The sequence below is a fragment of the Phocoena sinus genome, chromosome 1, assembly GCF_008692025.1.
Source record: "Phocoena sinus isolate mPhoSin1 chromosome 1, mPhoSin1.pri, whole genome shotgun sequence".
In the NCBI taxonomy this organism is placed as follows: domain Eukaryota; kingdom Metazoa; phylum Chordata; class Mammalia; order Artiodactyla; family Phocoenidae; genus Phocoena; species Phocoena sinus.
Genome location: NC_045763.1, coordinates 113233988 through 113258289, shown reverse-complemented (window position 1 = coordinate 113258289; position 24302 = coordinate 113233988). Strand labels below are relative to the sequence as shown.

The following is a 24302-nucleotide window of genomic DNA, read 5'->3' as shown; positions in this document are numbered from 1 at the left end:
ACTGTTAAGCCTTGTGCTTGCTTGGGATCAGATTATAGAAGCAACTGCTGTTTCCAGAATCAGTCTTCTTAACCAGACTTTCTTCTTGTAGGTTTCTCTACAGCGAGCTAATGAAGTACAACCCCCAGACTGCGAAGGATAGTATATTTGAGCCTGCTAAGGGAGGAGAAAAACTCCAAATAAAAAAGACCGTGTCGTTCCATCTCTATATCAGGTCTGTAGAGTCTCTGTTGCCACTAGAGCCAGCCCTGCCAGGCTTCCAGAGCTGGGTGCCTGAATGCTCTCCTGGTCCGTAAATCAGAGCTTGTTCGATGGGCCACGCTTGGCTTTGTGTCTGAGGTCCACACCTCAGTGTGGGGTGACTCACATGCGCACTGCCACTCCGGCAGCCCGTAGTACACTTCAGAAGCCTACTTTCTCCCACATCGAGCTGTTCTTGAGCCCCAGGAGACTGAAGAGATGTATCTGCACAGGTGGGTTTTAACAGATGCCCCTGTGTTGCAGCACGGCCCCATGTGGCGATGGTGCCCTCTTTGACAAGTCCTGCAGCGACCGTGCTGTGGAGAGCACAGACTCCCGCCACTACCCTGTTTTTGAGAATCCCAAACAAGGCAAGCTCCGCACCAAGGTAGAGAACGGTGAGTGACACGTCCTCCCTCTCCCCGCAGAAGGCTCTGCGAAGCCCCAGGCCCGTCCCAGAGCCAGGGCACGGCTGCCAAGTTTTTGCCATTAGTTGCTGAGGTACCAGGGTCTTGTTTCCAGGGAGAGGCAAGATGTAGGTCAGAGAAGATCTGTAGGAAGATCAAGATTCCATTTTGAATTAGGTAGCTGGGGAGATCTCCAAATCAAATAGGAGGCAGAAGTACCCAGTTAGAGCTCAGAGGAGAGAAATGGCTGGAAATAAAAGTTTGGGAGTCATCCTCCTATGGTTGCTCTTTATAGCCATGGAAATGGATGGGATCACCGCAGGGAAGTTTGGAGAAAATGATGCAGAACCAAGCCTGAGATGTTGACTGGAGGACGCCAAGTGCCCGGCTCCCCTCCTGACTAGTTGGCTGCTGGTTCTCCACCATGTCTGCCAGCTCCCGCTCCTCCACTGTCCTCTGATGTCTCCTACTGTCTCCTCACATCCACTCCTGTTCCCTTCAGGCCATCCTTCTACAGTTATCAGAGTGACCCTCAAACGTAGATCATGTCACTTCCCTGCTCAGAACCCTAAAGTGTAAACACAGAGCTACCATATGACCCATCAACTCACTCCTAGGCACATCCCCAAGAGAAATGAAAACATATATACACACAAAAACGAATACAGGAACGTTCATAGGAACATTGTTCGTAATAGCCCAGAAGTGGAGACAACCCCAGGGTCCATCAGCTGATGAATGGATAAACAAAATGAGTTCTGTCCAAACAATGGGATGTTATTTGTCCATAAGAAGAAATGAAGTACTGACTTCTAACGGATAGGAGGTTTCTTTTGGGGGTGACGACATGTTCTAAAATTGATTGTGGTGATGGTTGCACAACTCCATGAATATACTAAAAATTATTGAAGTATGTGCTTTAAATGGGTGAATTATATCTCAGTGAAGCTCACTAAAAACAAAAAGCCCGCCGTCCTATAGTGGCTTCCCACCACACTTCACATAAAAGCAAAACGTGCCATTCACCTGTGCTTCAGCCACATTGGCTCTTTGTCAGCTCTCTCAACAACTAAACCGCCTGCTGCCTCAGGGCCTTTGCTCTTGCTCTTCTCTGTGTCTGAAACACTCTTTCTCAGCGGTTCCTTCTCCTCCTTCGTGTCTCAGCCCGCCTGACAGTCCTATCCCAGGAGGTTCCCCTGGCTGTCCTCCATCATAGCTCCCTCAGAACCATCTAGAATTCTTACGTGTGTTGACTTACGTGTTTAGTGTCTGCTCCGTTCCCTTTCTATCCCCTCACCCCCATAAACGTTCTAGGAAGGTAAGGATCTTACTTGGTTTTGCTCACCATTGTTTCCCAGCACCAAGCCTAGTGCCCAGCACATAGTAGGTGCTATGAAATAATATGAAGAACGAATGAGTGAGTAGCCTCTGGCCCGAGTCTAGGAAGCAGAAACACCACGCCAGGGAGGGGCTCGGTCCAAGGGCCCCTTCGGGTCTGACCCAAGTCTCTCATCCAGGAGAAGGCACAATCCCAGTGGAGTCCAGTGACATTGTGCCCACGTGGGACGGCATTCGGCTGGGGGAGAGACTCCGAACCATGTCCTGTAGTGACAAGATCCTGCGTTGGAACGTGCTCGGCCTGCAGGGGGCGCTGTTGACCCACTTCCTGCAGCCTGTGTATCTCAAATCCGTCACACTGGGTAAGGACCTGTCTTGAGAGCTGAAACTGGACTGTCATTTTGGTGCCCAAATCCCAGAAAACCGCATGCTTCGTTGCCAGGTGCTAACATGATGTCTCCCCTTTTCAAAGTGTGCTCGATGCAGTGGTTAGTGATTGATTCTGAGTGTCTGGTCTGCTGTGATGGGAAGATTGGTTTAGGCAGTGAGCCTAGGTAACGACATGCCAGCCAAGTCTTTTCAAGATGAGTTAAACACAGCGGCTTAAAACTGCAGTGTCTGAGTTTCCTTGCTCTCCTCAGCCCTTGGCCTTACCTGGAACCTTATGTATTGTGCTTAAATGTTTGATGATCCCTGTATATCCTGGGCAGCCACAGTTAGAAGGTGCTTCCTAAGTAGGGAGTTGATTCTCTGTCTTGACAACTCTGTCTGTACCCTCCTCACACTCCCCACATGCCTCTGCCACTTCACAGCGTTTGGTGCAAACACAGGTGTGTGCGTTTCTTTTTCGTACCCAGGTTACCTTTTCAGCCAAGGGCATCTGACCCGTGCCATTTGCTGTCGTGTGACAAGAGATGGGAGTGCGTTTGAGGATGGACTCCGACATCCCTTCATTGTCAACCACCCCAAGGTGCTATAACCCCATCCATTTTTCCCTTGACGTTTTCTCCTTTTCAAGTAATCCTATCAGCAGAGCAAAAACGTACAGTGTGGGCAAGGGGAGCCTTAGTCCGTTTCCCCAGAACTTACCCTTTCCTCCTCTTGAATGCCAAGGGCTTTCCTTCTTTTAGTCTGGAATTCATTTGAATTGAGGTCGAGTTAGTACGTCTGAGTCTTAGCCAAACAGAATCCTAGATAAGGGGGAAAGATCATGACCCCACAACTCCCTCTTTCCTGTGAGTCTTGAGTCCCTGCTTCAGAAGCTTTTTCTTGAAAGGTTTCCATCTTTCTCCCATTGCTCCTGGAATTTCTAGGTTGGCCGAGTCAGTGTATACGATTCCAAGAGGCAGTCCGGGAAGACCAAGGAGACAAGCGTCAACTGGTGTTTGGCTGACGGCTATGACCTAGAGATCCTAGATGGGACCAGAGGCACCGTGGATGGGTAAGGAGCTGGGAGAGCACAGCAAAAGCAGAGCCAGGCGTCCTGGCCTGAGCCCCAAGGGGGTGTCATGTTGCCAAACACCGGAGCTTAAAAGCTGCCACACGCACCCATGCCCCCCCTCCCCATCAGTGTCTCCACCTATTCCATCCCAGGTGAACAGTGAGTGCTTTCGTTTCTCCAGGCCACGGAATGAATTATCCCGGGTCTCCAAAAAGAACATTTTCCTTCTATTCAAGAAGCTCTGCTCCTTCCGGTACCGCAGGGATCTACTTAGACTCTCCTATGGTGAAGCCAAGAAAGCTGCCCGTGACTACGAGATAGCCAAGAACTACTTCAAAAAAAGTCTGAAGGACATGGGCTACGGGAACTGGATAAGCAAACCCCAGGAGGAAAAGAATTTTTACCTCTGCCCAGTGTAGTGTGATCCGGTGACTGATGGGTCAGGGTGTTTCACACTGGGGTGAGAGAGAGAGGTCGTAGCATTCCTCATCACATTGGTCAAGGGTTTTTGGTTTTTGGTTTCCTTTTTTTTTGTTTTTTGTTTTTAAATGGTACCACAATTGGTAACACTGAGAACTTTGGGTTCCTGTTTTTCCTGCTTTCTTTGGGATTACTAGGCCAGGTCTAGCCGTCCCCCTTATCTTTTCCCAAGCAGAGGGGTAGAAACCTAAGGGCAGAGAGAAGGGGTTGTTCCTTCTTTGCGCCCACTTGCTCTTCCTTCTTCGTTTTTTTCCTGTTTCCGTCCCCTTTGTGTTTGCTACACTGACCTCTTGTGGTCTCGGTTAGGTTCCAGTCAGCAGTGTGAATCATGCCAGGGACTGATGATTTCTCATTTGTGGATTCTGAGGCTCCTCTGCTTCCCCTCCTCCCCTTCTGAGATTCCTTCTTCATGATCATTAAGTTTTACCTTTTCCTCCAAGAGGGTAGAGAGGTGAACTTAAAGGATTTGGTGAAACCTTGACAAGGGCAGGAGTTTAAAACGGCAGCCGGCTTGTTACCAGTGCCGAGCGTGACCAGAGTCTGCAGCTAATGCTCAGTGATCTTCCGACTGTGCACTTCAGCCGGCTCGGGAGGGGCCAAGAGGCAGGGAAGGCTGCTGCTTGGGAAGCGCATCCCTTCCGCAGGTGGCAGGGAAGGCTGGGACCAGCCAGACGGGGCTAAAGGAATTGCCCGAGCAATAGGGGACATCTGCCCTGCAGGGGTGACACAGACCACTTCCTGGGGAAGCAGACATATCTTGGAATGTTGCCAAGCTCCCAGCTGTCCCTCCCAAAGCATTGCTAGGAATTTGTCCTACCAATGGGGGAAGTAGCGCCACAGACCCCAACCAACTGGTAGGAAAAAACCCAGGATAAATCCTAGAGGGTAAATCATCTCTGCTCAGATAATCAGGACCTAGCAGGAATAAGGGCAAAAAGTCATGTTGGGTCAGATCACTGTTCCACCCGGCATGTTTCTTATGACAGTGACACCAAGGGAAGGTGATTAAGTCATGGGTAAATTGGGAGTTTTAAAAAGAATGCTGTAAATGTTGATTCCTAACAGCTACAGATAACCTGTAATTGCACAGATTTAAAAGTCAGATGTCATTTTCCATTGATTAACCAAGTGCTTTTGTTTCGCCTGATAGCTTCAGAAGGTTGGTTGTGGGCGGGTCACAGACCTGAGGTCTCCCTGCCTGCTAGGGAGTCTTTATAGGGTTGACACTCAACAGTAGTTCTAGGTGAAAGGGCAGGTTGTCCTAAAACTCTGTGAGATGGGACCCTTGGTTACATCTCAAGGTACCGTGGACTCTTGTCAGAGCCTTCGACTCTCTGTGGGGTCTGGCTCTGGGCCTAAGCCAGCCAGACATGCTCAAGAAAAGTACAGAGGCCCTGCCCCCTCCAGGCCTGAGCCTGCCTCTTTCCTCGGGATGATTCCTCTGTTGTATCTGTGAACATGCCGAGCCAGTGCCCTCAGATGATTTTCCATCCTCCCCCACACCCTGCAAGCTACTGACTAGTTACCCTCCTGTGTGTCCCACCTCTTCAGCGGTGGATACATCCGCATCCACACATTTGTTCTTGTGGCTACCGTTCTCTCTGTACTTTTGACCAAAGTGAGAAAACGTAAGTCTTTAAATACACTAAGGATATCTTTGCGGAACACCAAAGGGTCCCAAGGAACTAGGAGGGAAACCGTGCCTGTCTTCTCGGGTGGAAGGGGCCTGCCCCGCAGTCCTGTGAATCTCCTGATGGCACACAAAATCAGTCCTGCCCCAGGAGGCAGCTCATCTCCCTAGTTCTTCAGGCCAGAGGGTATCACCTACTGATTCCTCGGCATGTTCGGCCCCTGTGGACTGTCGTGGGCATTGGAATCTCCTGCAGAGCTCAGACTCGGCCGCCTCTTCCTTAACCGGGAGCACGGGCACTCTCAAAAGGTCAGAGCCCCTGCTTGCCCCAAGATCGTGTCTAGCGAACTTACAGTATTCAGCTTCTGTTGTAGGGAGAGAGCAAGGCTTCCCTGTACCCATGCATCTGCTGGAAACAAGCCTGTGTCAGGCCCTGCGCGGCCGTGCCCACCCCTGCCCCTCTGAGTCACGTGGGACAGAGGCAGAACTCCCACCTCGAGTGTTCTCTTCACTTTTTCGTCCAGTCTTTGTTTTTAGTAAGCAAGACCTTTTTCTCTTTTTTTAATGATCTTTGTAGTTGATTTGTCTGAACTGTGGCTATTGTGCATTTTTTGAATAATCACTTGTAAAAACTGTCACTGCTTCAAGCTATTTCCTTTAACTCACGTTGAAGGGATTTTGCTGGTTTTGGGGGTCTTGGTAGTAACTCCAAGAGCAGAGTGGGGAAGAGCCCAAGCGTAGACTTGGGTGCCACGATGGGTGCAGTCAGTTTTATGATTCCACTTTTATGTGTCCCTTGGTAAAAGTGACTAACAATATACATTCCTCGTAAATAAAAAAAAAAGAAGAATCTGAATTGTTAGAAAACCTCAAGTCTTGGTTTCTTGGGGGGTGAGAAAGTGGGGACAGAGGGAGCCGTGGTCCTGCGATTTCTGGCAACAGCACCAGCTGCATCTGACACAGAACCTGAGGAGAGGGTCTCCCTCAGCCAACAGAGAGGAGCCATTTCAAAGGCGCTGCCTAGGAGGTGAGCTTGTGTCTGGTGTGTTGGAGTATATCAGACAACCTTTAATTACTTCCCCAGGTCCACAGCCCCCCTTCCCCATCAGATCCCACCATCAAATATCTTGTCCCCAGAGACCTGCTGTGCAAGATGTCAAGGCCCAGAGTAGGAAAGCGTCCCTTGAGACCACACCACAAATCACATGTGCAACTCCGGCTCTCCTCGAGGGCTTTCTACAGCCTTCCACTCCCAGCTGCTTTGCCTGCAGGGAGGTGCAGGTTGCAGCCTGGACCAGAACTGGCTTGGCTGCAGTCTTAGGAGACAGGCCATTTGCTTTTTACTTCATAGACGGCATCCAGAATATTTCTCCGTCTTGATTTCAAAGAGAATATGCACCACTTTCCAGATTGCAATTTAGTCCAGGACTTCTACAAGACTCTTCCTTGACCTTGTAAAAATACCATACCAGAGGACACGAAATATTTGACAGGCTTCCTAAGTCGCAGTGAAACCTCCCTCTTCATCCACAATACAGATGGAACAACTGAGGCCAGGAGGGCCAGCGACATGTTTAGGGGGCACATTAAATAAGGACCAGAACTCTGCATGGGTGTCGGTCACAGTCTGTTGAACTACAGTACCTGGTGAGCTGGACAGTTTTGACAGTGAAGGACAGTGTCTCTGCCTACTGTGAGGTACCTGGAGCCTCGAGCATCTCTCTCCTCTCTGTTCCCAGGCATCTGGTCCCACCTGGAGGGAAATGTGGTATCCAGACTTTGTAGAAAATGGACCGTTTCTTCCATACTACCTACAGTGAGTGTATGATGTAAGACTGTCCCCTCGTCACCCAGCTCTGGGTGGGCTGGGAAGCAAGGCTACCCCACGGGAGCACAAGAGGGGTTTTCTTCAGCTCAGCACTTCAGTTGCTGTTCACCCTACATTTCCTCTCGGGGGCCTACCATTTAATATTGTTTCCAGGATGTGGGCCCGGGTCAAACCCATGTGCCAGGAGCAGGAGTGCCTTCCACACAGACAGCCCTGACTCCGCAGAGTGCAGGGGCTGTGCGAGGAGTCCCCAGCCGTCCCTCCAGGAGACCGGGCCTCACGTCTGCCCTGTCCTCCAGGGCCCCTTCTTTACAAAGGGCCTCCCCAGGAGCTATTTCTGGGCTCTGTCCACTCTAGGCGCAGCCATTTGGCCCTGTCTTTTCCATCTGATGAATGGACTTGTCAGGCTACAAATCACAATCATTGATGTTACCACTGATCTTTTCTTTAGATTCGTGCGATGTGTTTAACCTCTCATGAGTCCAGTTTCCCCAATATTCTCCCTTCCCTTATTCAACCCTGGCCCGAGAGGACGTCCCCACCCCCCAGCCCCCGTCCCCACCTCTGCCCCCCAGATGTAACAGAGAGATAAGACACCTTTGGAAACAACTTTCTTTATGAGAATCTTGAGTTCCCAATGAGTCTGGCCTGGAGTGGGCTAGGTCAGTGCAAATATTCTAGGAGCACAGACGGGGGCAGCCGAGGCCAGTGTGGGAGAGATGGGGGCACTGCGGGTGGGTGAGTGAGGTGTTCTAATGATTCCTAGACCGACAGTCCCTTAGGAACCATGTGACTGTCACACTGACCTTTGAGACCTGTTGGGATGAATACTGAAGGGTGGCTGCTTATCCTCTGTCTAGTCTGGGTGGGCGACTGGCCAGCACCAGTTGGCTTGTGAGGGATGCTGTGACGCCAGCCCAACTCTGCCTACAAGCAGAGGGTGACGGCTGGAACTGAGTGGGGAGAGAATTCAAAGAAGACGCTGAATGCCCCTCACTTCCCTCCCAAGGAGCTCTCCTCCTCCCTGCCTCAAAGGCCACAGAGAGCGTGGACTCTGGGATCAGTGTTGGGTTTCAGGTCCAGCACTACTCACCAGCTATCTCTTGGTCTCTCTGCCTCACTTTTCTTCTGTCAACAGGGGCCCCTTCCCTGCAGGACAGTGAGGGGTAAAGACAGTGTATCCGAAGCAACTGGCCCAGAGCAGGCCACTGTGCACAGCAGCTAATACTGGGATTGGGAGAAGCAGAACAGGAGTCAAAGCCCCACATCCTCCCTGTTTCCTTAGAGGGAAATGGCCTTGCCCTTTCTGCACAGATAGCCTTCCTCCACAGAAATGCCAGCTGGGAGCTGCCTGTGTCTTATTTGCTTTTAAATCTGCAATAACTTGGTACCAGCTTTTCCAGTATTAGACACCTCGCTGCCAGGAGACTGCCTTCCTCCTGCTGCAGTTCCAGCCGTCAAAAGCAGTCTCTCATACCCTCTTTTTCAAGCAAGAAGTGGTTCTCAGATGGCCTGTGGCCTTCTCATCTCTGATGGAGATGATCCCAATTGTTTCCTCACTGCCCTCTCCCAAGCCCACCTTGCTTGGGTGCCAATCCAGTATCTCTCCCTCCCTCTTCAGATCTGGGGCCTTCAGTCCTGGCCTTGAGCTCAGCTGGGTACCCCATTCTCTCCAGAGATGCCCTGCCCCACCCCATGGAAGGGGCCAAGAGGCTTCCCTGACAACACCAAGAGAAGAGGACGGAGGACCCAAGAGTAGAAGAGACTGGTTCTCCAAAGCTTCCCAACGCCCTTGAGGGTTCCAAGTCTGTACTGACACGTGGTAACACCTTGCCTGAGCCCTCTTTCCTCCACCCGTCCTCCCCTCCTCCCCACTGGCGTGGTCCCCTAGGGGCTGCACCCAGAGATGGAGGGAATGGTACTGCCCCAGGGACCCTGCCCGGTTAACCCCTTCCATCAGTCCCTCCCATCCTTGCTGTAGCCCTCAGCCAGCTGTCATCCCCATGTCACTGATGAGGACGAGCAAGTTCAGAGTTAAGTACTTGTACAAGGTCAGCCAGCAAACAACCTCTGGGCCTCCACTCCCTGTGTGTCGGGGGGGCCATGGCGAGGAGTTGGACAAGCTGCTCTCCAGCAGCCCCTCTGGCACTGTCTGGTGACTTACTCGGATGACAGCCAATTGCAGGAAGGACTGAAAGCAAGTCCAGCCACAGCAACAGCTGATGGGGCCTCCCTAGCAGCCTAGACCCTGGCAAGGAACCTGGGAGAGCTGGGCAGGAGGGCCTCAGGCCAGCACCTACCCTTCAGAGGAAGGGTTCCTTTTCATGAGCTGTTTCAGGTTCCGGGATGTTTCCTCAGGGCTGTGAGTCCGAGGTGGGTCCAGCCATGATAGAGGCAACTCTCCATTTGCTGTTCTAGAAGAAGGGAGTCTCCATGGTGCCGAGACACTCACCCCCCAGAGGAGATGTCTGCCAGCCCATTGCGGCAGGTGGGGAAATGCGCTGAGGCACATCTCTCACAGCTGCTGGCTTCATGTCCCAGTGGTGTTCCTCCACAGCCAGTACGGGACTAGATCACCTGGGGGCCTGGGCACACACCTGTGTCAGGAGGAGCCGATCCAGAAGGGAGGCCGGAGCCTGAGCTTAGCCCGGGAATGGAACGAACCTTTGCTGAAGAGGCTCCAGAGGGCAGCCCACCTGTTAGGCTCACCCCAGCATTCCCTGTGTTGCTCCTCTCCGGCTCCAGCTCCCCCAGACCCCATCCCTGTTTCCGGGGGCTATCTGCTCCAGGGTGTGGGTGGGTCTGGAAGGAAGAGTGACATGACAAGGCAGGTAAGCCCATACCCGTCGACTCTGACCACCTCTCAGACTTGACATTCACGAAGCATCTACTCTACGCCAGGTACAGCCCTGGGCTTTTTCACAAACATCACTCCTACCTCACAACAACCCCACGAAGAGGGCCTTACTATCCCCGATTTACAGATGGGGAAGCTGAGGCCTGGCCAGAATTGCTCAGGATGGCTGAGAGTAAGTGGCAGAGCGGGGACTGGAATTCAAACTCTGCTCCCTGTCCAGCGCTCTGTGCCTGTGCTGTCTCCCCACCTCCAAGGTGCCTGCAGAAGCAGGCGTCCAGCCAGGCTCCAGAGAATAGCACGGTGTGTCGGGCAGGCCCCTCAGGTGCGCTTGGCAAACGGACCCCTCTGTGACCCCACTGGCCCAGCACTGAGCCCAGGCTGGGACCACAGATCAGAGCCAGTCACGTGGCGGGGGCCAAGGCAGGTGATCCCTGAAGAGGTCTGTTTCCTGGGCTAACAGGCAAGGTGGCCTCCAGCTGGCCCCTGGGAGCAGCGTCGGGATACACCCTCCAGGGACCCACAGGACAGGAAGCCGAAAGCTGGGCTCTGTGTACAGTCCGCTGTGCAGACCGGCAGTAGCAGACCTGTCCGTCCGAAGCTCTGCTTCAACCCTGCTCAGGTTTGCTTGGGCGGGGCAAGAGGAGGAGCCATAGCATGGAAGGATGGAGCCAGGAACAGAAGTAGGGGGGCAGGAGCCATGCTGACGTGGCAGAGTTCTGGGCACTCACACCCTGCTGGGCTGGCCTCCACAGGCAGCCCTCTCCTGCCCGGCCTGCTCTGCTGCAGGCGAGAGGGCTGGGTCTGCTTACAGCTAATGTCCTTAGTTTACTCGTTCCAATGACCAGTCGGTTCAAATTGCGGCCGAGGAACAGCCTGTGAACTTGAACTCGCACAGTTCAAGAATTTGGCCCTTAAGCTCCAAGCAGGTCACCCAAAGATTCAGAACTCCGGGGCTCCCCTAACACCCAGCCTTGCCCCCCACACCCTGGCCTGAACAAGAAAGGAAGTCTAGGGAGAATCTTCACTGGGAGAAGGGGACCTGGGGCTGAACTCTGGGGCCCTTAGAAGCAAGGGGCTGTGGGACTGGGCTGGAAGCCTCGCTCAGGACTCCGACCTCAGCTCCAGGCTAACCTCTGGGCAGGAACCCCTGGCTGCTGTGCAGTTAAGCAGGGACAGACATCAGGTCACACCCAGGCCTCTCTCCCCTTGCTCCTCCCTTCTGATCTGCCATTGTGTCAGGCCAGCCCAGCACAGAGTCGGAGCCCCTGTCTCGCCCCCATGCTCCTCCCTTTTCCCATGACTTGGAGGCAGCTGTTGATTCTGTCCCCTTCTTGGCCCTTTCCCCATCACACTTTCCTCAGGGTGGAAGGCTCCAACCACTCCATCCTCCACTTCTCAGCCTTCATGCTCAACCAGCAGCACTGTTGCCTGGGTTGGTACAAGAGGAGGAGAGCAGCCAGAACACGACGCAGCTGGTCCAGCCTCCAGGTTGGCGCTGGCGGGGGGGCGGGCTCCAGGTGAAGTGAAAAGATGGGTCTGTGGGGGCAGCGCCCCTCTTTCTGGTAGCTCACTCATCCCTCCTCGACCCAAAACTACTGTTCAACAGAGGGGTGAAGGAGCATGGAGCTGGGGAGGGCCTCACTTGGAGCTGGGAGCCGAGTGGTCTGCGTGGAGGAAGGTGGCAGTGGTGTAGTTCTGGAAGAGAGGCTGCAGGAACATGCCAATGGTGCCAAAGACACAGACGAAGACAAAGATCCAAAGGAACAGACGGTCGATCACCATGGCGACATACTTCCAGTCCTCACTCACCTGGACAGAGGAGAGGAAGGAGACCCAGGTATCAATCACATGATCCAGGAGGGGAGTGGAGCAGGTAGAAGCAGCTTCCACCACACATCACTCCTGTCACTCTACGACCCCAGAGTGACCTTTCCAAAGCATGGCCCCAGTCTTGCCTGCTTAAAAGCCTCCAGTGGCCCCACTGCCTTCAGCAGCCACCCAAACTCCCAAGTCTAAAATCAAGACCCACCCAGGACAAATACGAGGCAACCACCTATCTTCCACCCTCTGACCCAGCCTGACCAAACTCCAGTCTGTCTTCTCAGGTCTCTGTGCCTTTGGGTTTCCTTCTGGTCTAGAACTCCAGTCCTCCCTATCTCTACCTGTGAACTCCTACACATCCTTCAAAGCCTAAATCCAGTGTCACCTCTTCTATGAAGGCTTCCCTGATCCCCCCGAATGCGAATGAACCACTGTTTCCTCTGGGTTCCCTCAGCACTACGTACACGTCTCTATCACGGTATTTTTACTGCACTGTATTGTCATTTCAATTTGTGTTTTTTTTTTTTTTTTTTTTTTTTGGTGGTACGCGGGCCTCTCACTGTTGTGGCCTCTCCCGTTGCGGACCACAGGCTCCGGACGCGACGGCTCAGTGGCCACGGCTCACGGGCCCAGCCACTCCACGGCATGTGGGATCTTCCCGGACCAGGGCACGAACCCGTGTCCCCTGCATCGGCAGGCGGACTCTCAACCACTGCGCCACCAGGGAAGCCCTGTCATTTCAATTTGTACGCCTGGCCCCTCCTTCCTCTCCGCCCGCCTCCCGCCACTTAAGCTATGCGCTCCTAAACTACAGAGACCCGATCTGATTCATCTTTGTAATCCCAGCATCTCAAACAGAGGGTTCCGGTAAACGGGTGTTGAATTAGTGAATGAATGGCTGCCTCTGCAGCCCTCACTCCTTATATGACTGCCTGGGGAGCCCCATCCAACAGCCCCAGAGGGTGAGGACTAGATCTCAGGTGTAAACAAACCCGTCCAGAAGAAAATAACCTCTGTGGGTTTGGGAGCCAGTCACAGGGTCCGCAGGAGGCCTGGCCTCCACTCAGAGCTGCTCCACTCCGGCCTGAGTCTGGACCTTTTACACGTGTTCATCTGTAGCCCAGCCAGCCGGGGGGATGGGATGAGGCACTGTGCACCTTCCTTTAGTCAGCAGCTGAATAATGACTCATTCATGTCACACTTGTGCCTCCTAGGTACCTGGCACCATGCTAGGCACTGGGGATGTGACTGAGAGCAAGACAAACACATCCTGCAGTTTACAGTCCCCTGAGGGAGATGGGCACAAAATTAGTAGAAATAAAATAATTACACATTGGTGGGTGCCTATATGGAAACAAAGGACGAAGAAATGGAGGGGGAGATACAATTCAGGGTGTGATCTGGGGAGGCCTCTTTGAGGAGGTGACACCTTAAGATCTGATAAGTGAGAAGGAGCCAGCTGAGACAATCAGAAACAATCAGACAAACCCAAACCGAGGGACCTTCGATTGGCCTGTACCCTTCAAAACTGTTTATGCCGTGAAAGACAAAGCTGAGGAACCATTCCAGATTGAAGGAAACTAAAGAGACAGAACAACTAAGTGGAATTCAAGATCCTGGATTGAGGTGGGGGAGATGCTACAAAGGACATTACGGAGACAACTGAAAAAATGTTAGTATGGACTTTATATCAGATAAAGGTATTGTATTGCTGCTAAATTTCCTGAATTGCATCACTGAGCCTGGGTTATGCAAGACAATATCTCTGTTCTCAGGAGAGAAAAGCTGAGGTATTTGGGATAAAGGATCACTATGTCCACAACTTACTCTCAAACAGTAGTGCAAAAATTAATAATTTTTAAAAGGAAAAAAAGAAGGGCATTCCAAACAGAGGGACCGATCTGTGCAAAGGTCCTGAGTCAGGAAAGAGCTTAGCTGGCTTAGAACAGTTGAGCAGATAAGCCAGTGACCTGAGCAGGGGAGAGATGGCACAAAGTGCGCAGGAGACACTGTGTGTTTGGATGGAGAAGCACGAGAACTGAATCAGGGAGACCATTAGGAGTCTATGCCCTGGTCCAGGCAAGAGCTGATGGAGGCCTACAGCCAGGGAGGCAGCATGGATATGGTGAATAAAGAAGGAAGCTGAAAATCTCTTTGGAGGTTGGTTCCACAGGACAGGACTTCTGATGATTTGGATGGTGGGGGATGCAAGAAAGACAGGAGTCAAGGATGACTCCAGGTTTTTGGTCTAAACCATTGGGTGGATGGTGATGTCATTTACTAAAAGATGGGGAGATTGGAGGAGGAGCAAGTTGGTGGTGGGGATGTAGATTAAGCACTCAGTTTGGGACATGTTAAGTTTGAGATGCCTGTGAAGCATCCAGGTAGGTCATTGCATCCTCATCACCTAACTCAGTAAATGCACATTACATGAGTGGACTGCAGTGGGGGAGGCGGAGGCAGTGATGCAGCCGGTCAACCCCCTGCACCACCGGCATCTCCCACTTGGCCTCAGCCACCTCAGCCACCTCTGAGGCTCCCGCCCCATTTCCTCATGACTTGGTCCCTCTCTTCTTCCTTCAGGACCATAACTTGCTCCTTAGCTCAAGCCTCAGCTCCTGCCCTCCCAGGGAATAGAAACACCAGGCTCTGAAGCATCCCCCCCCCCCCCAAAAAAAAAAAAAACCGGTAGTGCAGGAGCCCACCCTTCCTCATCCCCCAAGCCAGAATGGCTGAAATCCAGTGGAAACATGGCCAATCACCAGAGCAACAGCTGAGCCACAGCCTGGAACCAGCCAGGTACCCAAAGACTGATTGCCGGATGGGGCCAGCCACAGCCCAAAGTGGGGGGAAGTCAACCCATCATCTTCCCCCCCATCCCCTGGCTCAGGGCTCCCCTTCTGGGAGTCACTGCAGAAAGATACCAGTGTGCAGAAAGCTCAGAGTGGGTCTTAAAATCCCTCGCCTCCACCTGCCCCCACCTCCGTAAATATTTCACAAGGGCATCCCCTGAGGACCCAGAAGAGCAAGAAAAGGATATTGATTCGGGACTCTGTGCTCTTCCCAGCAGCTGGTGGAACCTCTTAACCACCGCCACCCCTCCCATACACACTTTCTACTGCCCTCAATTTTGACCTCCGACGCGGGGCACACAAAGGACTCATCTCCATTTGTGCTAAGAGCTGCAGGTTAACAACATGGGCTTGGGAGTACAAGCGGCAGAGAGGGTGTCTGGGGTCAGAGCCACGGGCCAGCTGCAAACCCAGAAGGGCCTCCTCCACTTCCTGGCCACCCTCCCATCACTAACGACGCTCACGATGCCCCAGCTGAGGCATTTCGCCCTGGATACAAGTCCTCAGGAAGCCGCAAGTTCATCCTGTACCAACCGCCACTTAGGCGGCGCCGCCTCCCGGAAGTCAGAGAAGAGGCCACGCCAGCGCCCAGGCCCACAGGCCCCGGCCGGACTCTCACTGCCCACATCCTGCACTCCCGTTAGCTCCTCGGTGTCTGTCTGCGTAGGCACCGAGGGCCCTGCAGCCCGCATCCCACGCCCGAGTCCCCGTGCCTCACTCACGCTCTGGTCGTCGTCCTCACTCCGCATGTGGTCCGCGATGAAGCGCACGCCGTCCACCGCCTCCCGGAGGCCGCAGCCACACGGCCCCCCGGAGCGCCCGGGGCCGGCTGCCGGCGCCGGCTCCGAGCCGAAGGCCCCAGCCAAGCCCCGCACAGACGCGCGATTGACGAAGCACGTGCAGGAGTCTGCCCCCAGGGCTTCGCGGTAGAAGACGGCGCCGGTTCCCTCGCGCCCGCGCTGGCGCCGCCGCAGGCGCAGGCGTTGGCGGGCGCAGCGGTGGCGCGGCTGCTGCATGAAGAGCAGCTTGGGCAGCTTCTCCAGGAAGATGACCTTGACCCAGGGAGCCATGGTGTGCGTGGTGGGTGAGCGGTGGTGCACGTTGAGCACGCACACGCTGGTGACGATGGAGAAGGTGACAAGCACCATGGTGAACATGAGGTACTTGCCTACAAGCGGCACGTCGAGGGAGGTGGGCGGCACGATCTTGGAGATGAGCAGCAGGAAGACGGTGAGCGCCAGCAGCACGGAGATGCACAGCGTCATCTTCTCGCCGCAGTCGGAGGGTAGGTAGAAGACGAGGATGGCTAGTGAGGTGATAAGCACGCAGGGGATGATGAGATTGATGGTGTAGAAGAGTGGCTTGCGGCGGATGATGAAGTCGTACGTGATGTCCACATAAGTGGAGTCGTCCGGGTTCTCGTTGCGCCGGCCGGGCAGTGCAACGATGTCCCACTCGCCACTGGGCGTGAAGTCGTCCAGGCTGGCCACGTCACTCTTGAGCACCAGGTCGATCTCGGTGCGGTCGTAGGTCCACGAGCGGAACTTCATGGTGCAGTTCTGCTGGTCAAACGGGAAGTGCTTTACTTCGATCTTGCATGCGCTCTTGTAGATGGCAGGCGGCAGCCAGAAGATGCTGCCATCATAGGAGACCACGGCATTGGAATAGAAGGACACCTCGTACATGCCGTCAGCACTGCCAAGGGATGAGCACAGTCAGCCCTGGCCTAAGCATTCCTCCACCCCACCCATCAACCCAGCCCTGAGTGGGAAGAGAGGAAAGCCGAAGGGATATATGGGAAGAGGGTAGCCATCCAGGGGTCTAGGGAGGAGGGGCAGGAATTGAGCAAGAAGGGGATCTAGGTGGGTTGGTGAGGAGAAGAGGCCTCAGAGACAGAAGAGGGTGATGAAGAGGGGAGGCACATCTGCTACTTGTCATGCATTCTGTAAGCTGGTTGCTCCACATGAAGGTGGAGAAGTTAGGGGAGCCAGGGAGGCCAGAGTGAGGAGCCCCAACTAATGGAGAGGGACAGGGGCAGGTGGGAGGAGGAGATGGTCCCTAGTGGCTATGGACTAGTGGCTTTGGGTCTTCGAGATAAGAGGGATTATTTCAGGAGAGGGGCTGGAACCTGGAGGAGAAACTGGGATCTCCAAGTTCTTTGACCCTCCCCAATCCTCCTGGAAGGCCTATTCTTGAATCAGTTTAGGCACTGGGGTCTGTCAATCCTCGTTTTTATGCCACTGCAGCTCCAAACACTGGGAGTCCTAATTGGCTGAGAGGGAGCTGGCCATGGCCCAAGTTACCTTGGCTGTCCACATTATACCTCACTGGTTTGGGTCTGTCTGTCTGGGTAGTGACTTGTCTTTGCCCATGAAAAGTCCCTCTGTCCCCCAGCATGAGCTAACTTCCTTTCCCCAAGACCTGAGTACTCCCATGGTCTCCTCCAGCCTTCCCATCCCTCCAGGGTCACCTACTTGTTGTATAGGACCACATCTGGGAGCCAGATGTGTTTGGAAGGGAGCCGAACTTTCTTCATGTTGTCAAATTCCTCAGGCTTCCAGGTGAGGCGATAATCCTCCCACTCCTGGGAAAGGGAGAGAGGGAGGCAGCACCAACCTCCGCCCTGGGAGGGGCTCAAGGTCAACGACAGGGACAAGAGGAGGCCTATCTGGCTTGAAGTTTTGAAAAGTCATTGCATCCCCACAGTGACTTCTCATTTAATTTGCATAGCCAAGCCAAGATATTAGAATTTACGTTTTACAAATGAGAAAATGGATCTTGCCGAGTTTAACATATTCAAAGTTACAGAGCTGTGAGTAGAAGAACCAAAATTCAAATCCAGTTATTTAGGGCTCCAAAGTCTAAATTTCTGCCTCTCTTGAGGACATGAAAAGAGGGAAAAGCACATGCCCCTCCCCCACACAAAAAAAAGGAGGAAAGAGAAGCCCAGGGGTGTGGACAGGAAGAGTGCTAACCTGGGTCAGCCAGACATTGGTGGTCATGATCTGCTCCCGCTCATGCTGCAGGGAAGAAGAGAAGCTGCTGAGAAGTGCCCCACCCCCACCCCTCAAGCCTGTGGTCCCACTACACCACCCAGGCTCCTTCCCCCACCTCCCCAAGCCTTGGGAACTCCAGAAGAATAAGCACAAACACTGACTTCAGTAGCTGGGCAGAGAGTTTGGGACCTTCACTCACCACACTGATGAGCTGGGCCAGGGATACCATGAGCTGTACCGTCACCAGCTCAGAGCCATTGGTGGCTGGGCGGATAAGCTTATTGTAGCGGGAAGGATCCAGGAGATGCTCCACCAGCCGCTCCTCTGTGTCTGTACCACAGACTCCTGGGTAGTGTGGGTGGAGGGCAAGAGGTAAGTACATAGGCAAGGAGGTCCCACCCAGGATCCCACTCTCCCTAGGCAAGTGGTACAACGTAGGCCCAAACAGGAGGCTGTAGCTTCCCACAGCCCCATCCTTAAGGATATAGCGAAATGCTTAGGTTAGCCCATGGAGGCCCCTCATAGAGAAGTCCCTCTCTGAGATCACTGACCAAGGAGCCCAGACAGCTCCCCACAGTCCCCCACTAAGAACCCATTCTGCAAGGATTAGTGGAGACCCTGCTCTTCCTGCAAGGTCTCAGAGGGTGGTTTCAAAAGAATTGACATTTCTGTCTCCATGGCTTCCCCTAGAAGATACCTACAATTCAAGGAAGGTTCTGGAGGGGGGTGAAAGGGGAACCGTTATTCATGTCCCACCACTCAGCCTTTCTCCTCAGTCCGTGCCCATCATCTATGTGTGCAAGTAACACTATGTGCCTCTACATGTGACTGGCTGTGACCCCCTCCCCCCATAGGTACTGGGTTGGAGTAGAATAGTTGGGCTGCCTGAGCTCTGGGTCAGGGCATATATTTAGTCCCAAGTTGCGCACCTACGGGAGCCCACCTCTCATGAGATTGCAGGCAGGTATGGAAAGCTCATTTAGTTGTATATTCCCTTTGTACCTGCCCCACCACACACTCTATCTCCTTCTGCAACCCTGCATGAATGCACCCCACCCCCTCAGAGATTCCTCCCTGGCCCTCCGCCTGGCAGAGCTTCTTCCCTTCCGAGTCTCCTGCCCACCCTACAAGAGAGTTGAGAAGTTGCTTCTTTCCCCCTCCTGCCTTGCCCCTTTTGGAGTCCAATATGAGGGACAGAAAATGATGGAGAGCCAAGGGAGGGTGCGGAACCAGGTAGATTTTCTTGAGATAATGTTTCACAAGAAGTCAAATGGCATCTCAGCTGCAATCAGACTCTCCCCTTCCTTCCACCCCAGATAGTCTGGGGAGATCCCCTCCCTCCTTCCTCTCTGTGCCCACACCCTCTCCACCACCCCTGCCCAGGTTGCCCTCTCTTCCCAGCATCACTTCGGGTATGTCCTCCTCCCAGTTCAGTCTCCCAGGTACTCCCTGCCATCCAGGGGTCTCTTCCCTAACCCCTAACAGACTCCCCGCCTTAGGGATCCCTCCCGTACACCTTCGAGACTGAGTGAGACAGAGCGCGGCGACTTGTCCTTACCTGAGCACAGGCCGAGGAGGCCAAAGCTGAGGAGCAGCGCCATGGGGCCCGAGCGCCAGGCCATGCCTCTGGCATAGCTCGCCGGCTCGCCTAAAGCTGCCGAAGCGCGCCGCAGGCCGGAGGGCCGCGGGCAGGGTGCTGTCCGTGGTGCTGAAGCCGCTCCCGCACCGCCCGCGCCCAGCTGGAGCTGAGCCCAGGTTGTGCTCGCAGCCTTTGGTGCTGCAGTGCCGACCGCCACGGCGGTTCCCAGGGCTCAGAGAGCTGGTTGCGAGAAGGAACCAGCGTCTCGTTTATCCCGGTCTGAGCAGGAGGAGGCTTTTCCGGCTGCTCTTCCAGGGAATACAATTGGGACGGTGAGGGGGAGGAGTCTCCGCCCCGGAGGCGGAAGCGCCAGAGCTCAGAATAAAAGGGGTCCCTGGGTTGGGTATTCTTCTGCTGGTTCCGCTTAGTTAGCGTGTGCGTGAGACGGAAGAAGGGCGGCTCACCGGACAGTGGAGGAGTTCTGAAGCCCCTGAGTTGGAACAGGACCCTGGAGGGGTCTGAAAAGGCTCCGGAAGAAAGCGCGAGTAAGACAAATAGGTCAGGACCCGCTACGAGGGCCAGAATGAGGGGGTGGGAGTTTCTGGAGTTCCCACCTTCTTTCTTTTCTCTTACCAAGCCCAAATGATCCTGCTTCCAGGGAAGGCTGAGGATGCGGCCAAAAAAGTGCATTTTAGGCCCTTAGAGAAAGAGACAGGGGGCTGTAGGTTTGCTATTTTAAGAAAGCAAACCGTTTTGGAGTCTGGAAACAGGATCCCCTCATCTGTTTCCTTCTCTACCATCGTAGAAGGCCAAGCTTCCTGCCCTCCCCCTGGGAATCTAAGGTGGGGACATGTGGACATCTCCTGAAAGAAGGTGACCTTCAAGAGTGGAAGGGTAAATGGCCCTTATCAATTAGTCTTTCTCACCCACATTCCCTTCCTCTCCAGTCTTTGGCTTCTGTGAGACAAGGGAGGATCAGAGGATGATTTCACAGAGGCCAGCCCAAGAATGAAGCTAGCACAAAGGAAAGCAAAGATGAGACAGAGACAGAGAGAGATGTCAAAACTCAATGACATCTTTGATCTTGAAAGCCCTGAACTTCTTAGGGGGATTTTTGTCATTTTCAACCAAAAGATTCCTGACTAAAGCAGCCTTATCATACATCAAGGCACTGTCTTATTCCATCTCTGCCCACTTCTTCAACCTCCTCTGGGCCACTACCCCCAGCCCCACACTCCTCTTGGCAATGTCTTTAAGATTCTCCCAACCTCCACACTTCAGGGCCTTTTAAACATGTAGTTTCCTTGATTCTTTGATCACCCATTTCCCCTCAACCACTTTCTACTTTACTTTGTACACGTGGCAGAAACGTCAGTTCCTCAAGGAAGCTATGCCTGACCAAAGATTAGGTCAGGTGCCCTGCTACACGTTTCCAGAGGATGGTCAATGAGTAAATAAATCAGTCTAAGGTGGTGGCTATCCTGCTAGATCATGAACCAGCACAGTGTCTGCTGTATTGTGAGGGCTCAACAAATAAGGAAAAGGGCTGGTATAGGACTGAAATCTTTTAACACGTAGAGGAAAATTCCTCTCTAAAAGCTCAGCCAAAAGCAATTTATTTACATGTACTTAGTTCCTGGAATTGAGGAAGAAAAGCAAGACAAGTATCAGCAAAGGGCTGGAGAGGGTGTGGGATGACTACAGGCCCCATAATGCACATGGAAGTGGCCATAAAGCTGCACCACAAGCTCCAGGGCATGTGCATGTGTAAACATGTAATCATCTCTTAAGAATTAAAGAAATCTTGGAACCAACAAAAGATGTAGAGAATAAAAGCCTTAAGGAAAAGGGAAGGAATGTGTATAGTCACTCCACTTTGGAAAAGGGTCAAAGATGGGAAGAAGACACCCCCTTCAGTAATTCAGATCAACGTTTGTTGGGTATCTACTGTATGGGTATTGAAGCAGTGATCAAAAAGACCTAGTCCCAGCTATTAAGGAGATCACAATTTGGTGGCAAAGACTTGTTACACCATGCAGTGGCTGCTCTAGTAGAGTATAAACAAGGTGCATTGGAAGCCCAGAGGAGAAAGGGGTTCATAGTGCCTGAGAGCCTGGAGGGGATGGAGATGAAAATTGAGATTGGAAAGATGAGAAAGCCAGTAAGACAAAGGTGGATAAAAGGCATTCAAACTCCTGAAAGAGAGAGACAGGGAGCTTTACATGTAGATAGTACTTAGTACTTTCATCTTTTGGTGGAAGCTGGGTGATTGAAGAAGGCTGTGAAAGTCTTCTGTTATGAAAATCTCTCTCTGGAGTGGTTGCTTGTCTCTGTATTGATAGACTGGAGAGTCATGTGCTTGCTTGAAGCCCTTGGTCACTCCCTGATGCTCCTCTTAGGTCAGGGCAGCCTGTTCACCTTGACCTCTACCTTTTCTTTTCAAATTCCCCAGCTTTTATTTCAAGTTTAATTCCAGCCTGGCAGGGAGTGAGTCCTCTGAGCACAACCACTCAGTGGCCAAGGAGAACTGGAACACCATTCCTCACTCCCTCATGTCTCTCACACACACCCCTTCCATATCCACCAGGGAGATAGGACAGGTCCAGAACCATGCAGGGTGATGGATACATAAAGGAGCATCAGCCCTCAGGCAAAATAGTGACCAGGCAAGGTTTTGGTGGGACAATCCCAGTGCTTTTGATGGTAAGGAACATTTTCTCTTGAAAGGCATTACAATGTTATTTTCCTTTAAGATATTTTAAATTTAAAAATTTACTACCAGAGTAATACATATCCATAAAGAGCAATTGGAAAACACAAGTTAGCAAAACACAAACTAGATTCATAATCTTACCTCCTAGCAAAAAAATCGCTGTTAACATTTCATATATATACAGTATATCTCCACATTTATCTATGTCTACTTAGATATACATGCAAAAAGTATATAAATTATGAGTGTACAGCTAGATAAATTTTCACAACATGAACACAGCTGTGTAACTCCCACCTAGATTTTTTAAAAAAGGGAACATTGCCAATATCCAGAAGCCCCCCACTCTGTTCCCTCCAGGCATTATTCCCTCCTCTTGGAAAATAACGTCATGGGGGGGAGGGAGGAATGGGGAGTGACTGCCTAAGAGGTACTGCTTGAAGTTCTGGAACTAGAGAGAGGTAATGGTTACCCAACTTTGTGAATGTATTGCATGCCACGGAATTGCACACTTTAAAATGGTTGAAATGATACATTTTATGTTATGTATTTTCTCACAATTAAAAAAAAATAACCCAAAAAAGTAAACACTATTCTGACTTCTAATAGCATAGATCAACTTTGCCTGATGAATTTTATATAAATGGAATCATAATCTTTTGTGGGTTTTCTTTTTTTTTTCCCCAACATTATGTTAGTAAGAATCAAGGGCATTGTTGAATGTAGTTGTAGTTCATTCATCTTCACTGCTGTAGACTATTCCACTGTATAAATATACCATTGTTTATCCATTCTGCCAGATAGAAATTTGGGTTGTTTTCTCTTTTGGACTATTAAAAATAATACCGCTATGAACATTCTTGTTCATGTTTTGGGTGTACAAATATATGTATTTTCATTTACTTTTTAAAAAGGAGCACACTGTAAAATAGCTCTGTAACCTTCCTTTTTCATTTACTATTTCTGAAACATCTCTCTATACCAATAATTACTCTTTGATAACTTTTTTTTTTTTTTTTTTTGCGGTACACGGGCCTCTCACTGCTGCGGCCTCTCCCGTTGCGGAGCACAGGCTCTGGACACGCAGGCCCAGCGCCCATGGCTCACGGGCCCAGCCGCTCTGCGGCATGTGGGATCCTCCCGGACCGGGGCACGAACCCACGTCCCCTGCATCGGCAGGCGGACTCCCAATCACTGCGCCACCAGGGAAGCCCTTTGATAACTATTTTTAACAGCTGCATAGTATTCCATTGTAGGTAAATGTTTGCACATACCTTTAATAGTTTCCAAGTGAAATTGCTGAGTCAACGGTTTTTTAATTTTTTTTGATTATTTAATCATTTATTGCTAAATTGACCTCCAGAAGGATTGATACTATTAGGGTTACCCTGGGGCCCCAGGCTAAAGCACCCATGACCAACACCTCTACGATCTTGCCTGTGCTGAGCCCCTTCCTTGTCCTCTTCCCCTCTTCTCCTAAGTCATTCCTCCTTTGTCTTAGGCATTTCTGCCCAACCTCCTTCTACTTTAGGGCCAGTTCTTTAAAAACATCCCCCCATTTCCATCTAAGTAACTTCTACTTTCACATTCTTTCTTGGGAGTTAATCCTGACTACTAGCACCCTTCAAGGCCCTCACCCTCCTTCATCCCTGTTATTGCATTTGTCACATTGTATTACAGTTGATTACATCTGGCTCCACTTCATCCATTACCACCTGCTCCTAAGAGCAGGGGTAAGAAATACAACAAAAATGATAACATGAGTAGCAGCTGTCATGTGCAGAGCCAGGAATCAAGCCAGGCTCTCCCCACAGGGACTGAGCTTACTTGTCTCTGCACTCCCAGTGTTTATTACAGTTCCTGGCAAAGAGCAAGTGCTCACGATGCATTTGTTGAGTCAGTGACAGAATGCTGTACTTCTGGGAGCAACTCAAAGGAGAAGGCTGCTCACTCTGCCCAAAACAAGTGCATCTGTTCACTCTGATAAGACATGACCTTTTGGAGAAGAAAAAAAAAATCTCTGTAATTCATTTTCCATAGAGCAGCCAGAGTAATTTTTTTTTTTTTTTTTTTTTTTTTTGTTTGCCTTGTGGGCTCTTAGTTCCCCCGCCGGGGATCGA

At 51.9% G+C, this 24302-nt stretch overlaps 2 protein-coding genes across 8 annotated transcripts in view; one reads left to right on the top strand and one right to left on the bottom strand.

The window, feature by feature from the left end:
- ADAR (adenosine deaminase RNA specific) overlaps positions 1-6392 on the top strand; it is a 40434-nt gene extending 34042 nt beyond the window's left edge. For all 7 annotated transcript variants that reach the window (XM_032626344.1, XM_032626355.1, XM_032626318.1 and 4 more), the window contains 6 exons: positions 92-214; positions 505-638; positions 2165-2347; positions 2843-2955; positions 3299-3426; positions 3608-6392. In XM_032626344.1, coding sequence (XP_032482235.1) covers positions 92-214; positions 505-638; positions 2165-2347; positions 2843-2955; positions 3299-3426; positions 3608-3845 — 919 coding nt within the window. In that variant the 3' untranslated portion in view covers positions 3846-6392. The remainder of the gene's footprint in view (positions 1-91; positions 215-504; positions 639-2164; positions 2348-2842; positions 2956-3298; positions 3427-3607) is intronic.
- Positions 6393-11850: 5458 nt separating this feature from the next.
- CHRNB2 (cholinergic receptor nicotinic beta 2 subunit) lies at positions 11851-19753 on the bottom strand. Its single transcript, XM_032646969.1, has 6 exons — positions 19449-19753; positions 18090-18235; positions 17870-17914; positions 17369-17478; positions 15617-16589; positions 11851-12030 (listed from the first exon to the last, which is right to left on the bottom strand). Exons 1-6 carry the CDS (start codon positions 19510-19512, stop codon positions 11860-11862), a joined length of 1509 nt encoding a protein of 502 aa, XP_032502860.1. The 5' UTR covers positions 19513-19753; the 3' UTR covers positions 11851-11859.
- Positions 19754-24302: the final 4549 nt, after the last annotated feature.